The 17,936-nt window shown below is 38.5% G+C and overlaps 1 protein-coding gene across 1 annotated transcript in view; it reads left to right on the forward strand.

The window, feature by feature from the left end:
• Positions 1 to 17,936, forward strand: part of Meikin (meiotic kinetochore factor) — a 136,684-nt gene that overhangs the window by 72,817 nt on the left and 45,931 nt on the right. Inside the window, exon 12 of the mRNA XM_077799431.1 lies at positions 11,266 to 11,373. Coding sequence (XP_077655557.1) covers positions 11,266 to 11,373 — 108 coding nt within the window. The remainder of the gene's footprint in view (positions 1 to 11,265; positions 11,374 to 17,936) is intronic.

Genomic DNA, 17,936 nt, shown 5'->3' on the forward strand with positions numbered 1-17,936 from the left:
CTTTGGCTATTGTCAATAATACTACTATGAACATGAATGTACATATATCCATTTGAGTCCCATTTGGGTACCTGTTCAGAAGGAATATTTCTGGATTATGTAGTAATTTGATTTTTAATATTTTGAGTATCAACCACACTGTTTTCCATATGTCTGTTTTATTTTATAATTCCATTACTGGTACACAAGGGTTCTAATTTCTCCACATTCCTACCAACACTTCTTTTTTCCTGCTATGTGTGTGTGTATGTGTGTGTGTGTGTGTGTTTAATAGCTAACCTTATGGGTATGAGATAGAATTTCATTCTGCTTTGGATTTGCATTTTCCTAAAGATTATTAATATTTAGCATCTTTTCATTTGTTTATTGATCATTTGTATATCTTCTTTGAAGAAATATCTGTTCGACTCTCTTGTCATGGGCTGGGATAGTGGCTTAGTGGCAGAGTGTTTGCCTAACACATGTGAAACTCTGGGTTTGATCCCTAGCACCACATAAAACAAATACAATAAAGGCATGCTGTCCATCTACAACTACAAAAAATTTAAAAAACAAAACAGAAGCAAATTCTTTATTTATTTTTAAATCAGGTTGTTCATTGTTCAGTTGTAGGAATTATTTGTATATTTTGGATTTTACCCATTATTGGATATATGGTTTGAAAATATTTTTCTCATTGCATGAGTTGCCTTTTTATTCTGTTGGTAGTGTTCTTTGATGCACAAATATTTTTCATTTTGATGCAGTCCGATTAATCAACTTTGTCCTTTGTTGGCCTGTGTTTTGGGTGTTCTATCGGAAAAATTACCAAATTTAATGTCATGAAGTCTTTATCCTATGTTTACCTCTAACAGTTTTATAAATTTAGCTATTACCTAATATGTTCTTCTTAGGTACAACTGAGCAATAGAAATACAGCTTGCTGGGCTGGGGATGTGGCTCAAGCGGTAGCGCGCTCGCCTGGTATGCGTGCGGCCCGGGTTCGATCCTCCAGCACCACATACAAACAAGGATGTTGTGTCTGCCAATAACTAATAAATAAATAAATAAATAAAACTATTAAAAAAAAAAAAAAGAAAGAAATACAGCTTGCTAGCAGGGCAGCAGCAGGTGTTTCTCCACAATGGTAGCAGTCCTAACCAAAGTCTGAGTAAAGCTGGGAGTGGTGGCATACGTCTTTAATCCCAATGGCTTGGGAAGCTAAGGCAGTAGGATTGCAAGTTCAAAGCCAGCCTTAGCAACTTAGCAAGGCACTAAGTAACTCAGTGAGACCCTGTCTCTAAATAAAATACAAAGAAAAAACAAATGCTGGGGATGTGGCTCAGTGGTTTAGTGCCCCTGAGTTCAATCTTCAATAGTAAAATAACCACCAAAAATTTGATGTAGCAGTTTATATAGCAGTATGGGGACAGCTCTGGTCAAGGGAATGAGACAGTATCTTTTATAACAAAATACATAGGTAGCTTCTCAGGTCTCCACAGAGATATGCCTAATTATAAGAGTTGCAGCTCCCAGAAAAACCCATGGCATCTTTTATAGTATTTATTATTCGTACTGCATCTGTAGTTTGTCCCAGACATACAAGTTCATGATCAGATATCATTTTTACCATAAGTAATGCTGCCTAGTAACAGAGTTGACATTCTTACTCTTAACAGGCTCCTAGGGGAACATAGTTAAAGATCATGCTAGAGGAAAGGGTTTTGATAATACTCTGCTCACAGTTTTTCTAATGTTCTAAAAAGTAATTTGTTTTTCAGAAAATGAGTGTTTTATTTCTAAAATTTATTCTTGGTTGATATTCAGTGATAAAGTACTTGCCTACCATGTGTGAGGCACTGGGTGAGATCCTCAACACCATATAAAAATAAATAAAATAAAGGTATTGTATCCATCTACAACTTAAAAAAAAATGTGTATGTGAGCCAGGCATGGTGGCGCACTCCTGTAATCCTAGTGACTTGGGAAGCTGAGACAGAAGGATTGCAGAGTTCAAGGCCAGCCTTAGCAACTTAGTGAGACCCTGTCTCAAAATAAAAAAAATTTAAAAAGGGCTGGGAATACAGCTTAGTGGTAAAGTACACCTGGGTTAGATCCCCAGTATCAACGAGAAAGAGAGAGAGAGGAACAGGGGGAGGGAGAGAGAGAATTTGTAGATGAGGAATAAATGTACCCAAAATGAATTTTCCTTATAAAACTAAGTTAGTGTCAATTTTATAAATGCCAAAATCTTTAAAAACTATAGTTCACATTTTATGAAATTTACCATGCTATAATGTATATAATTGTGTTTTTAAGCATAGTTGTGATACAACCATCCCTATAATATAATTCAATGTAATTCATTTTATTACCACATTTTAGCAGTTACTCCTTATTCCCCCATCTTTCCCTTTAGTTTATGGGCATTTGGGTTATTTTAACTTATTATCTATCATGAATAATACTGAACATTTATGTATGTTTTATGAGTATATGTTTTCATTTGTGTTGAGTATATATCTGGAAGTCGTAGAATTGCTAGCTCATATGATAACTGTATGTTTAACACTTTATTTAGTGGGCTCTTTAAAAAAGCAGGGGCTGGGATTGTATCTCAGCAGTATAGTGCTTGCCTATCACATGCGAGGCACTGGGTTTGATCCTCAGCACCACATTAAAAAATAAATAAATAAATAAAGGTATTATGTCCAACTACAACTAAAAAATATTTAAGAAAATCAGTTTGAGCAATAATGCACAAACTACAATTCACTTATTTAAAATGTGTTATTCAGGGCTAGGATTGTGGCTCAGAGGTAGAGCGCTCGCCTAGCATGCGTGAGGCACTGGGCTCGATCCTCAGCACCACATAAATATAAAATAAAGATATGGTGTCCACCTATAACTAAAAAGTAAATATTTTTTTAAAATTTGTTATTCAGTAGATTTTAGTATATGTATAGATATGTGCTATCATTCCCACAGTCACTTTTTTTTTTTTTTTTTTAAATCCACTGTTGTGATATATTTTTTTTTTATATTGGTCGTTCATAACATTACATAGTTCTTAATACATCATATTACACGGTTTGATTCAAGTGGATTATGAACTCCCGCTTTTACCCCGTATACAAATTGCTGTATCACATCAGTTACCCTTCCATTGATTGACATATTGCCTTTCTAGTGTCTGATGTATTCTGCTGTCTGTCCTATTCTCTACTATCCCCCCTCCCCTCCCCTCCCCTCCCCTCCCCTTTTCTCTCTCTACCCCTTCTACTGTAAATCATGTCTTCCATTTGTATTCTCTTGACTTACCCCTCCTTACCTCTTATATGACATTTTGTATAACCCTGAGGATCGCCTTCCATTTCCATGCAATTTCCCTTCTCACTCCCTTTCCCTCCCACCTCTCATCCCTGTTTACTGTAAATATTCTTCTCAAGCTCTTCGTCCCTACCCTGTCCTTGTTTACACCCCTTATATCAAAGGAGTCATTTGGTATTTGTTTTTTAAAGATTGACTAGCTTCACTTAGCATAATCTGCTCTAATGCCATCCATTTCCCTCCAAATTCTATAATTTTGTCATTTTTTAATGCAGAGTAATACTCCATAGTGTATAAATGCCACATTTTTTTTATCCATTCATCTATTGAAGGGCATCTAGGCTGGTTCCACAGTCTTGCTATCGTGAATTGAGCTGCTATGAACATCGATGTAGCAGTGTCCCTGTAGCATGCTCTTGTTAGGGCTTTAGGGAATAGACCGAGAAGGGGAATAGCTGGGTCAAATGGTGGTTCCATTCCCAGCTTTCCGAGAAATCTCCATACTGCTTTCCAAATTGGCTGCACCAATTTGCAGTCCCACCAGCAATGAACAAGAGTGCCCTTTTCCCCGCATCCTCTCCAGCACTTATTGTTGTTTGACTTCCTAATGGCTGCCAGTCTTACTGGAGTGAGATGGTATCTTAGGGTAGTTTTGATTTGCATTTCTCTGACTGCTAGCGATGGTGAGCATTTTTTCATGTACTTGTTGATTGATTGTATGTCCTCCTCTGAGAAGTGTCTGTTCAGGTCCTTGGCCCATTTATTGATTGGGTTATTTGTTATCTTATTGTCTAATTTTTTGAGTTCTTTGTATATTCTGGTTATTAGGGCTCTATCTGAAGTGTGTGGAGTAAAGATTTGTTCCCAGGATGTAGGCTCCCTATTTATCTCTCTTATTGTTTCTTTTGCTGAGAAAAAACTTTTTAGTTTGAGTAAGTCCCATTTGTTGATTCTATTTGTTAACTCTAGCGCTATGGGTGTCCTATTGAGGAATTTGGAGCCCGATCCCACAGCGTGTAGATCATAACCAACTTTTTCTTCTATCAGATGCCGTGTCTCTGATTTAATATCAAGCTCCTTGATCCATTTTGAGTTAACTTTTGTGCACGGCGAGAGATAGGGATTCAGATTCATTTTGGTGCAAATGGATTTCCAGTTTTCCCAGCACCATTTGTTGAAGATGCTATCCTTCCTCCATTGCATGCTTTTAGCCCCTTTATCAAAAATAAGATAGTTGTAGTTTTGTGGATTGGTTACTGTGTCCTCTATTCTGTACCATTGGTCCACCCGCCTGTTTTGGTACCAGTACCATGCTGTTTTTGTTACTATTGCTCTGTAGTATAGCTTGAAGTCTGGTATCGCTATACCGCCTGATTCACACTTCCTGCTTAGTATTGTTTTTGCTATTCTGGGTCTTTTATTATTCCATATGAATTTCATGATTCTTTTATCTATTTCTACAAGATATGCTGTTGGGATTTTGATTGGCATTGCATTGAACTTATAGAGAACTTTTGGTAATATCGCCATTTTGATGATGTTAGTTCTGCCTATCCATGAGCAGGGTATGTTTTTCCATCTTCTAAGGTCTTCTTCTATGTCTTTCTTTAGGGTTCTGTAATTTTCATTGTATAAATCTTTCACCTCTTTTGTTAGGTTGATTCCCAAGTATTTTATTTTTTGGGGGGATATTGTGAATGGAGTAGTTGTCCTCATTTCCGTTTCAGAGGATTTGTCCCTCATATACAGGAATGCCTTTGATTTATGCGTGTTGATCTTATATCCTGCCACTTTGCTGAATTCATTTATTAGCTCTAATAGCTTCTTTGTAGACCCTTTTGGGTCTGCTAGGTATAGAATCATATCATCTGCAAATAGTGATAATTTAAGTTCTTCTTTTCCTATTTTTATGCCTTTAATTTCTTTTGACTGTCTAATTGCTCTGGCCAGTGTTTCGAGGACTATGTTGAACAGAAGTGGTGAGAGAGGGCATCCCTGTCTTGTACCAGATCTTAGAGGGAATGCCTTCAATTTTTCTCCATTCAGAATGATGCTGGCCTGTGGCTTATCATAGATTGCTTTTACAATGTTGAGGTATGATCCTGTTATCCCTAATTTTTCTAGCGTTTTGAACATAAAGGGATGCTGTACTTTGTCGAATGCTTTTTCTGCATCTATTGAGATGATCATATGGTTCTTATTTTTAAGTCTATTGATGTGGTGAATAACATTTATTGATTTCCGTATATTAAACCAGCCTTGCATCCCAGGGATGAATCCTACTTGATCATGATGTATAATTTTTTTGATATGTATTTGAATCCGATTCGCCAGAATTTTATTGAGGATTTTTGCGTCAAGGTTCATTAGAGATATTGGTCTGTAGTTTTCCTTCTTTGATGTGTCTTTGTCTGGTTTCGGAATCAGGGTGATGTTGGCCTCGTAGAATGAATTTGGAAGTTCTCCCTCTTTTTCTATTTCCTGAAATAGCTTGAAAAGTATTGGTGTTAGTTCCTCTTTAAAGGTTTTGTAAAACTCTGCTGTATACCCATCCGGTCCTGGGCTTTTCTTAGTTGGTAGTCTTTTGATGGTTTCTTCTATTTCCTCTATTGTTATTGGTCTGTTTAGGTTGTCTATATCCTCCTGGCTCAATCTGGGCAGATCATAGGACTCAAGGAATTTATCTATGCCTTCACTATCTTCTATTTTATTGGAGTATAAGGATTCAAAGTAATTTCTGATTATCTTCTGTATTTCTGAAGTGTCTGTTGTGATATTGCCTTTTTCATCCCGTATGCTAGTAATTTGGGTTCTCTCTCTTCTTCTCTTCGTTAGCATGGCTAAGGGTCTGTCAATTTTATTTATTTTTTCAAAGAACCAGCTTTTAGTTTTGTCAATTTTTTCAATTGTTTCTTTTGTTTCAATTTCATTAATTTCAGCTCTGATTTTAATTATTTCTTGCCTTCTACTTCTTTTGCTGTTGTTTTGCTCTTCTTTTTCTAGGATTTTGAGATGAAGTATGAGATCATTTATTTGTTGGTTTTTTCTTTTTTTGAGGAATGAACTCCAAGCAATGAATTTTCCTCTTAGAGCTGCTTTCAATGTGTCCCATAGATTCCGATATGTTGTGTCTGTGTTTTCATTTAACTCTAGGAATTTTTTAATTTCCTCCTTGATGTCTTCTAAAACCCATTGATCACTCAGCAACCTATTGTTCATTCTCCAGGTGATGCTTGCTTTTTCCTTTCTTCTTTTATCATTGATTTTCAGTTTCATTCCATTATGATCAGATAAGATGCATGGTATTATCTCTACCCCTTTGTATTGTCTAAGAGTTGCCCTGTGACATAGTATATGGTCTATTTTTGAGAAGGTTCCATGTGCTGCTGAGAAAAAAGTGTAGCTACTTGATGTTGGGTGGTATAGTCTATATATGTCAATTAAGTCTAGGTTGTTAATTGTGTTATTGAGTTCTATAGTTTCCTTATTTAACTTTTGTTTGGAAGATCTGTCCAGTGGTGAGAGAGGTGTGTTGAAGTCTCCCATGATTATTGTATGGTGGTCTATTAGACTCTTGAACTTGAGAAGAGTTTGCTTGATGAACACAGCTGCACCATTATTTGGGGCATATATATTTATGATTGTTATGTCTTGTTGGTGTATGGTTCCCTTGAGCAGTATGAAGTGTCCTTCTTTGTCCCTTTTGATTAGCTTTGGCTTGAAATCTATTTTATTAGATATGAGTATGGACACTCCTGCTTGTTTCCGCAGTCCATATGAGTGGTATGATTTTTCCCAGCCTTTCACCTTCAGTCTATGTATATCTTTTCCTATCAAATGCGTCTCCTGTAGACAGCATATTGTTGGGTCTTGTTTTTTGATCCATTCTACTAACCTGTGTCTCTTAATTGGTGAGTTTAAGCCATTAACATTTAGGGTTATTATTGAGATATGGTTTGTTCTTCTATCCATATTTGTTTATTGATGTTACTAAACCTGATTTGTTATCCTCTATGACTACTTTCCCCCCTTTACTGTCCTACCTCCCATTGTTGGTTTTCAATGTTGTTTTCCATTTCCTCTTCCTGTAATGTTTTGCCAAGGATTTTTTGAAGAGATGGTTTTCTAGCTGCGAATTCTTTTAACTTTTGTTTATTGTGGAAGGTTTTAATTTCATCTTCTAACCTGAAGCTTAATTTCGCCGGATACACGATTCTTGGTTGGAGCCCATTGTCTTTCAGTGTTTGAAATATGTTATTCCAGGATCTTCTAGCTTTCAGAGTCTGTGTTGAGAGATCAGCTGTTATCCTGATTGGTTTACCCCTAAATGTAATCTGCTTTCTTTCTCTTGCAGCTTTTAAAATTCTCTCCTTATTCTGTATGTTGGACATCTTCATTATAATGTGTCTAGGTGTGGATCTCTTATGATTTTGCACATTCGGCGTCCTGTAGGCTTCTAGGATTTGGGATTCTGTCTCAATCTTCAATTCTGGGAAGTTTTCTCGTATTATTTCACTGAATAGACTGTTTATTCCTTTGGAATGGAGCTCTGTGCCTTCCTGTATCCCAATGACTCTTAAATTTGGTCTTTTGATATTGTCCCATAATTCTTGGATGTTCTGCTCATGGTTTCTTAGCAGACTTGCTGAGCTGTCTATGTTCTTTTCCAGTTGAAATACTTTGTCTTCATTGTCTGATGTTCTCTCTTCTAAGTGATCTACTCTGCTGGTAGTATTCTCAATTGAGTTTTTAAGTTGGTTTATTGTTTCCTGCATTTCTAGAATTTCAATTTGTTTGTTTTTTATTACCTCTATCTCCCTGTGAAATTGATCTTTGACTTCCTGGATTTGTTTGTCAATGTGATCTTTCATTGTCTGATTTTGCTGTCTCATGTCTTCCTTGAGACTCCAGATCATCTGAAGCATATATATCCTGAACTCTTTATCTGATATTCCATCTGTTGCAGCTATTACCTCTTCTAAAGTTGAGTTGACCTGCATTGCTTGTGGTCCTTTCTTTCCTTGTCTTTTCATACTGCCCGCGTTTCTTTCTGCTTGGTGCAACTGTTGTGTTTTGAAATTTACCCCCTATTTATTTATGTTGCTCTTGTATACTTGAAAAGTCTCCCTTGCAGGTGCGGGCGGCGGCTGTGCCCCTACTCCAATTGGGGTGACGTGTCTATCACGCTGGCGGCTCTCTGGGCCTGTTCCGGGAGTGGAAGGCGGCTCTGCTCTGTCCCTATTCCAATTGGGGTGTCGTGACTACAATGCTGGCAGATCGCTGGGCCTCTTCCGGGCGTGGGCGGTGGGATTGGCTGGCGGGATTCCACCTAATGGCAGTCCCTAACCTCCCTGCTTGCTAATTAATGGCTTCTCTGAGGCGCCACGCCTTCTGTAGCTGCCGGGCAGGCCGCGCGAATCAGTTGGCCTGGATCTCCGGGGTCCTGCTGCTGGCTGTTTTGATGTTACAAGCTGTTGGAGAGTGGTGGTGTATTCTTCAGCTTTCCCGGATGGTGGCCACTGACTGCCTGGATGGAGTGTCCGCTGTTTTGATGTTGCACTCTGAAGGAGAGTGGCGGTGTATCCTTCAGCTTTCCCGGATGGTGGCCGCTGACTGCCTCGGTGGAGTGTCCGCTGTGGGGGATGGGACTGTACCGCTTTCTTCCCCTTCTGAGAACCCGAGCTCGGCCCAAGGGTCCGTGTGGGCTTGGCTGGTGGGATTCCACCTAATGGCCTTCCCTAACCTCCCTGCTTGCCAATTAATGGCTTCACTGAGGCGCCACGCCTTCTGTAGCCGCAGGGCAGGCCACGCGAATCAGTTGGCCTGGCTCTCCGGGCCCTGCTGCAGGCTGCTTGGATCCCTGGCACTCTATCACTTTGATTTTTTCTGCTTGCCCCTCCCCCAGCGCTGGCTAGCCAGGTTTCCTTTTGGCTGCTACTGGGAGGAGGGGTTGGAGGTCAGGTGTCTCTGGTTTCCCCCTAGCCTGTATGGAGGCTCAGCTTGATACTCCCTCTCCCGGCAAGCCTAGGAGAGATTTTATGCGAATTCCCGCTGTCTGGGGGGTGAGCTAAATGACACCGACCTGTTTTGATGTCGCACTCTGAAGGAGAGTGGCGGTGTATCCTTCAGCTTTCCCGGATGGTGGCCGCTGACTGGCTCGGCGGAGTGTCCGCTGTGGGGGATGGGACTGTACCGCTTCCTTCCCCTTCTGAGAACCCGTGCTCGGCCCAAGGGTCCGTGTGGGCTTGGCTGGTGGGATTCCACCTAATGGCCTTCCCTAACCTCCCTGCTTGCCAATTAATGGCTTCACTGAGGCGCCACGCCTTCTGTAGCCGCAGGGCAGGCCACGCGAATCAGTTGGCCTGGCTCTCCGGGCCCTGCTGCAGGCTGCTGGGATCCCTGGCACTCTATCACTTTGATTTTTTCTGCTTGCCCCTCCCCCAGCGCTGGCTAGCCAGGTTTCCTTTTGGCTGCTACTGGGAGGAGGGGTTGGAGGTCAGGTGTCTCTGGTTTCCCCCTACCCTGTATGGAGGCTCAGCTTGATACTCCCTCTCCCGGCAAGCCTAGGAGAGATTTTATGCGAATTCCCGCTGTCTGGGGGGTGAGCTGAATGACACCGACCTGTTTTGATGTCGCACTCTGAAGGAGAGTGGCGGTGTATCCTTCAGCTTTCCCGGATGGTGGCCGCTGACTGGCTCGGCGGAGTGTCCGCTGTGGGGGATGGGACTGTACCGCTTCCTTCCCCTTCTGAGAACCCGTGCTCGGCCCAAGGGTCCGTGTGGGCTTGGCTGGTGGGATTCCACCTAATGGCCTTCCCTAACCTCCCTGCTTGCCAATTAATGGCTTCACTGAGGCGCCACGCCTTCTGTAGCCGCAGGGCAGGCCACGCGAATCAGTTGGCCTGGCTCTCCGGGCCCTGCTGCAGGCTGCTGGGATCCCTGGCACTCTATCACTTTGATTTTTTCTGCTTGCCCCTCCCCCAGCGCTGGCTAGCCAGGTTTCCTTTTGGCTGCTACTGGGAGGAGGGGTTGGAGGTCAGGTGTCTCTGGTTTCCCCCTAGCCTGTATGGAGGCTCAGCTTGATACTCCCTCTCCCGGCAAGCCTAGGAGAGATTTTATGCGAATTCCCGCTGTCTGGGGGGTGAGCTAAATGACACCGACATGTTTTGATGTCGCACTCTGAAGGAGAGTGGCGGTGTATCCTTCAGCTTTCCCGGATGGTGGCCGCTGACTCCCCACAGTCACTTTTAGAACATTTTTTATCACCTCAAAAAAGACACCTCATTTCCTTTACGTAGCATCCCCTTGCTTTCCCACACCATTTCTCTGCCCTCTGTATTTGTAGGTTTCCTTGTTCTGGACATTTCATATAAATGGAATTATATATTATCTTTTGTAACTAATTCACTTAGCATAATATTTTTAGGTTTCATCCATATACCAGCATGTTTTAGTATTTCATTCCTTTTCCTGACTGAGTAATATTCCATTGTGTTGATAAAAATTGTGTCAATGGAAGTTTTAGTTTTTAGTTGTTTCCATCTATGACTATTATAAATAATGTTTTTATAAATACTTGTGTAAAAGCTTTTGTGTGGACATCTTTTTATTTCTCTTTGGTATTTATACCTAGGTGTAGAAGTGTCCATAAGGTACTGTTGCCAGGTCATCAAATTTCACTTAGTAAGGATTTGATGAATATTTATTGAACAAATTAATGGGGAAAAGTATAGTATAGCAAATAAAGATTCTTGTTTGAAAATAAGTTTAAATCAAAAGAGTAACATAATCTTAAGCGTGCCAAAAGTTGGTAATTATATTCATTCAGATAAAATTGTTCATTTGTCAAGTTCATAAGAAAATGCTTCCAATAAGATGGTATTTATAACTTTATTTTAATTGCTTAGAAATAATTGTTTTTGAAACCTCTCTGAAACAGTAACATAATCTTTTATAGATTAATTTGTCTTCAGTACAAAAGGCACCTTTTGAAGAACTCTTTCCAAATATCAGTAATTATGTAAACTCAGATGAAATTGTTCCTGTGTCAAATTCTTCAAATGAGGTAACATTTTCAATTTTTTCTGCAATTACTGAAAAAATTATTGTTCTATTTTGTATATGAGATATTTTGTATATGAGTTACTTGGAGGAATCTATTAATTCAGTTAAGGGTAACATCATTTACATGTGTCTAAAGAAGAAAGAACCCCTTATCAAATTTCTGAACATTTCTTCAGTTCTGTGTTTCCTTTTTATTTTGCTGACAGAATCTTTTGATGAGCAAAAGGTTTTAAATTTCTTGAAGTCTAATTTGTTTATTTTTTCTTTTGTAGTTTGTGCCTTTGGTATCATATGCAGGAAATCGTTGCTAAATCAAATGTCATAAAGTCTTTTCCTTGTCTCTTCAGTTTTTTTGTTTTTAAGACTTACATTTAAGTATTTGATCTATTTGAATTAATTTTTGTGTATGATGTTAGTCTGACTTAATTATTTTACATATGGATATTCAATTTTACTAGCTGTTTATGAAGAGATTATTTTTTCTATTGAGTAGACTTGGTACCCTTGTCAAAAATCATTCATACAGGGCTGGAGATGTGGCTCAGTGGTAGAGCACTTGCCTAGGACATGTGCAGCCCTGGGTTCAAGTCTCAGGATCACATATAAAATAAAATAAAGGTCTATTAAAAAATCACTCAAACAGCTGGGTGTGGTGGTGCACACCTGTAATCCCAGTGACTCAGGAAGCTGAGGTAGGAGAACCCTCAGTTTGAAAGATAGCCTCAGCAACTTAGCAACAAGGCCTTCAGCAATTTAGCAAGACTGTGTCTTAGAATAAAAAAGATCTGAGAATGTGGCTTAGTGGGTTCATTCCCCAGTGCCCCTGGGTTCACTCCCCAGTACCAAAATAAATCAACAAACCAATAAACAAACAAACATCACTCAAACATAAATGTAAGGTTTATTTCCAGTCTTCCCTATTTCATAGTCTGTGTGTTTGTCTTTTTTTGAGGGGGATGTATTGGAGATTGAACCCACGGGCTCTTTGTCATTCACCTACATACTGAGCTCTTTTTTATTTTGAGCAGAGTCTCACTAAGTTGCTTAGACTGGTCTCAAACTTGCAATCCTCCTGCCTCAGTCTCCCTAGTTACTGCAATTACAGGCATGTCTATATGTCTGTCTTTATGCCAGCACCATACTGTTTGGGTTATTGTAGTTTTGTAGTATGTTTTGAAGTCCTCTTGCTTTTTTGTTCTTTCTCAGAATTGTTTTGGCTTTTGGGTGTCCCTTGAGGTTCCATATGAATTTTAGAATGAATTTTTCTGTTTCTACAAAAAATGCTTTTGGATTTTAATAGGAATTGCATTGAATCTATAGATCACTTTGGATAATAATGACACTTTAACAATATTAAGTCTTCTAATCCATGAACATGGAATGTGTTTCCATTTATTATCATCTCAGGTTTCTTTCAGTAATGTTTTGTTGTTTTCATTATGTAAGTCTTTGTATAACTTCTTTGGTTAATTCTAATAATACTTTTGTAGTTTAGTAGTATGTTTTGAAGTACAACTAATTTTTGTGGTGACTTTATAGCCTGCTATGTTGCTAAATGTGTTTATTCTAACAGATTTTTAATGGAATCTTTAGAATTTCAACATATGAATTATATCAAGTGTGAACAGAGATAATTTTACTTTTTTTTTTTAGAGAGAGAGAGAGAGAGAGATTTTTTTTTTTTAGCGATAGTGCACTCACCTGGCATGCGCAGGGCACTGAGGATCGAACCCAGCGCCCCATGCATGCCAGGTGAGCACGCTACCGCTTGAACCACATCCCCAGCCCAATTTTACTTTTATATATGTAATAAACACCACAAAACATTGTTGTTATTCTGATTAAAGAACTAACTTTTTAAATGTTTTTAATATGAAAAAAAAACTATGTATTTACCTTAGTAGTTACTTTTGTAGTATTCTTTATTCCTCTCTGTAGACCCAGATTTTTATTTGGTATTATTTTTCTTCTCCCTAAGGGACTTTCTTTAACATTTCTTATACTTTGGCTACACTAATAGCTAGTTCTTTCTGCTTTTTATAACTAAAAAGTCTTTGGTTTTGCTTTCATCTTTGAAAATTATTGTTGTTATGTTTTGAATACAAGGCGTCTCCCCAAAAGATGATGTGTTGAGCAGTGCAGAAATGTTCAGAGGTAAAGTGATTAGATTACAAGCACAGTAACCTCACAGTGGATTAATCCATTTGATTGGTAATAATATGAAAGAACTACTGTATGATAATGGCAGGCAGGTAGAGTATGACTGGAGGAAATAGGTCACTGGGGGTGTATCCTTGAGGATTATTTTGTTTCTGGCTCCTTGCATTTTCTCTTGCACACACTTTCTGTCTTCTTCCCCTTCCCCCCCTTCCCCCTCCCTTCATTCCCCTACTCTCCCCTCCCCTTGTCTCCTCTCTCTACTTTTTTCTTTCTTTCCTTTTCTCCACTCCTCTCCTCCCCTTCCTGGCTGTCAGGAGCTGAGTAGCTTTTCTCCTCAATGCCCTTCTGTCATGATGTCCTGAGTTACCTTGGGCCCAGAACAATAAGAGTCAATTGACAGGGGCTGGGGATGTGGCTCAAGCGGTAGCGAGCTTGCCTGGCATTCATGCGGCCCAGGTTCCATCCTCAGCACCACACACAAACAAAGATGTTGTGTTCACCGAAAACTAAAAAATAAATATTAAAAAAATTCTCTCTCTCTCCCTCTCTGTCTCTCTCTCTCCTCTCTCTATTTCTTTTTTTTTAAAGAGTCAATTGACAGAAAGAACCTCTCAACCCATAAGCCCAAAATAACCTTCTTCTCCAAGTTGTTCTTGTTGTGTATTTTGGTCTCAGCAATGAAAAGCCAACTAATACAGTTGCACTAGATGTAGATTTCCAGGCTGATAATTTTAAAAAAATACTTAAAAATGTTGCCCTAGTGAGGTTCAAGGGCACATGCCTGTAATTGGGAGGCTGAGGCAGGAGGATTGCAACTTCAAAGCCAGCCTCAGCAATTTAGCAAGGCCCTAAGCAACTTAGTGAGAACCTGTCTCTAAATAAAATATAAAAAGGGCAGGAGGTGTGGCTCAGTGGTTAAGCACCCCTGTGTTCAATCCCTGCTTCCAAAAAAAAATGTTGCTCAAGAAACCTAGCATCATCCTTATCTTTGTTCCCTAGCACATAAACATTTATTTTTTTTCTCTGATTTTAAGATTTTTCCTTTTTTAGTACTTTTGAGTAATTTGATTATGATACATCTTGGTGTAATTTTCTGCATATTTTTTATACTTCAGTTTCTTTAGCTACTAGTATCTCCCTCCTCCCTCCCTCTCCCCCTCCCTCCCTCCCCCCCCTCTCTTCCTTACAGTCAAGTTTGGGAAGTTTTCAGCAACTCTACCTTAAAATTAAAATGTCTTTTCTGATATTGATATTCTTTTCACTTAAAAATTTATTTTCTCTCATGTTTTTTATTTTGGATAGTTTTAAAGTTCACAAATAATTTCTTTTATAGTGTTCAATATGATGTCAAACCCTTTCAGTGTATTTTTCGTCTTATAGTTTTCAGTCCCAGAAAATAATTTTAAGTCTTTTTTGTCTTTCATGTCTCTATTTAACTTTTCAAACACAGAGAATATTAAACTAGCTGTTTTAATGTCCTTCTATGATCATTCTATCATTCATGTCTACTCTGAGGTCAGTTATTAATTGATTTTTGGTCATGTTTTTTTGCTTCTTTTCCTGCATAGCAATCTTTGATTAGATTCTAATCATTAATGGATAATTTTGTATTTATTCATATCTTTTTGAGCTTTGTTCTGAAAGAAAGTTTAAAACTATTTAATTCTTTCAGGTTTTTCCTTTAAGGTTTATTAGATCTGCAGTTGTTCAATCTACAACAATTATTCCCCATGACTGAAGTATGACCTTCCTGAGAATTTTCAACTCAATATTTTATGAATTACGAGGTTTTCCAGTCTGGCTTGTGGGAATAAGCACTTTTCCCCCTCCTCTGTCAGCACCAGTGCTAATCTCCAAATCTTTTCAGATGGCTTTTTTCCTGTCCTCAGGTTGTCCCATAAAGCATGCCCTGATCCATAAAAGGGAACCCTCTACATGTTGCTGACCTTCTCTCTCTGCTCAGCTCTTTCCCGTATTATTCTGTCCTATAATCCAAGCCGCCTTAGTTTACCCAGCCCATGGGCTCCATTTTCTCAAGGCATGGAGTCTGTTTGTCTCTGCCTTAATTCACCCTCATTAGACTATAGCCTGGAAATTCTCTTAAGGCAATGTTGGAGCAGCTGTAAGGCCCACTTTGTTTTCTAACTCTTTGAGATTATTGTCCTTAATTGTCTGATATTCAGTTTCTTGAAAATTGTTGTTTTACATATTTTGTCTGGTTTATTTTGATTGCCTCAATCAAAAGGATAAATCTATTCCTTTTTATTTTATCTTGGCAGAAGCAGAAAATTTTGAATCTGTTAATTTTTTTTTCTAGTAACCCTCAGTAGTCATGAACATATGAGGAAAGGAGAACTGTTTGGATCTGTAATAATATTTTGGCTTCAGGTTGGTTTGGAGGACAAAAGGTAAAAATAATTGAGGTTACTGACAAGAGAGTGCTTAAAATTATGAACCACATTATCTAAATTGGAAAGAGAAGAAAGCATAGGTAGGAAAGGGGACTGATATGTAAAGCAGTTAATACTTAGGAGATCAGAGGACAGATATGAAAGCCAGGTGAAAGAGTGAAAAAGCTAGAAATATCAGAGACTGGAATAATTTAATTTTATTTTTCTTAAGTTAAAGCACTTCTGACTAGTGACAAAAGCAGAATGTGACCATGGAAAGGAATAGCTCAAGTGAAATTCAAATTAACCTCGATGAAATTGAAGGTGGCCAAAGAGCTGAAAAGAGAGGTGTTTACATGGGTATTAATGTTGCCCAGAATAACAGAGGATCTTGAGGTGCCAAAAACTGAAGTATTCCCTGAATTCAATAAAATGAATATAAAATCCTTTAGGTAAAAATTATAACAAATATTTGAGGGTGATGCAGTAAAACAGCACAAGTATTAATTTGAAGACAGAAGTACAAAATTTTTGAAAGAGATAAATTTTACTTACCCCAACAGTATTGAGCTGATGGTCCTGGAAGAAGGAACAAGGAACATAAGAAATGACTTGATCTTTATTTTCCTTTTATACCATCTGTGAAAGAAGATACTCTCCTTTGAGAATTATCTTTTTCTGAATTTTGTATTTTGGCAATGATATTTTAAATTTTCAATAATTTTTAAAATATTTTAGTTACATAGTATTTTATGATATAACATCATGTCAGCTATCTCAAAGAGTACTAATTTGTATTTCAGAGACTTCTTTGGATTGATCTTCTTTTGGATCTTTTGAGCTTCAGAAATCTGGATGTCTAGATCCCTCCTTAGGATGGGGTTTTTAGCCAGAATTTCTTTATATGAGGTTTCTGGCCTACCCCCCAATATTTCTCTCACATCCTCTAGGACTCCCAAAATTTAAGTATTTATATGACTTAATGGTGTTCCATAGGTTCCTCAAGCTGTCTTCATTTTTTTTTCATTCTTTATTTCTTTTTTTCCTCTAATTGGCTAATTTCAAATAACCTGTCCTGGACTCATGAATCCTTTTTTTGCATGATTTAAGCTCTATATAGAATTCTTCAGCTCCATTTTTATATTCTCCAGTTCCAGAATTTCACTTTTATGCTTTCTGTTTATTTATTAAACTTCTAATATGTTTATGCTTTGTTTTACTAATTTTATTTAATTATTCATCTGTGCTTTATTGCATCTCATTGGGCCTCATTAAAAATAATTATTTTTAATTATTTTCCAGGCATTTCATAGATCTTCATTTTTGTGGGGTCAGTTACTGGAGTTTTATTAGATTACTTTGGTGGTATCGTGTTTGCCTTATTCTTTGTTATCTGTGTATCTGTGCATTAGTGTCTATTATCAAAGGATCCCAGAAAAAAGACCAACCCAAAGTAGAATTCCCCAAGAAACAGTGCAGTCAAGTTGTCAAAAGAGAGAATGTTGAAAGCAGAAAGAGAAAACAGACTTTTTGAATACAAGGAAACCCTCACAAGCCTATCACTGAACTTCTCAACAGAAATCTTGCAAGACAGGAGTTGGAGAAGATCGTGTATTAGAGGAAGAATGCAATTTTCATAAGGTCCTCAGCTCAGTATTTTCAAAGCAGGAAGACTGCTTCTCAGTGAGGTGGATAACTGAGGAAATTCACTGAAATTAAATGTTGGACAATAAAAAAATTATAAAGACACAGAAAGTTGGAAGCTTTGAAAGAAATAATGTGTTAGAGATGCACCAGTGGCAGCAGCACCAGCAGAGCCACCAACCCACAGCAGAGGGGAGGGATAGCACAGGCAGAAAGAGAGGAAAGCATACAAATAAAATTGGTTTGGGGGAACCTGTGGAACAGAGAGGGAGGCTGATCTTAATGGACCCAGAGATGATAGGGGAAGTTGTTGAATAAAAAGCAACAATAATCACTCGTCCCACATCAGATAGTCCATTAGGAACCAGAG

The sequence above is a fragment of the Urocitellus parryii genome, chromosome 1, assembly GCF_045843805.1.
Source record: "Urocitellus parryii isolate mUroPar1 chromosome 1, mUroPar1.hap1, whole genome shotgun sequence".
NCBI lineage: Eukaryota > Metazoa > Chordata > Mammalia > Rodentia > Sciuridae > Urocitellus > Urocitellus parryii.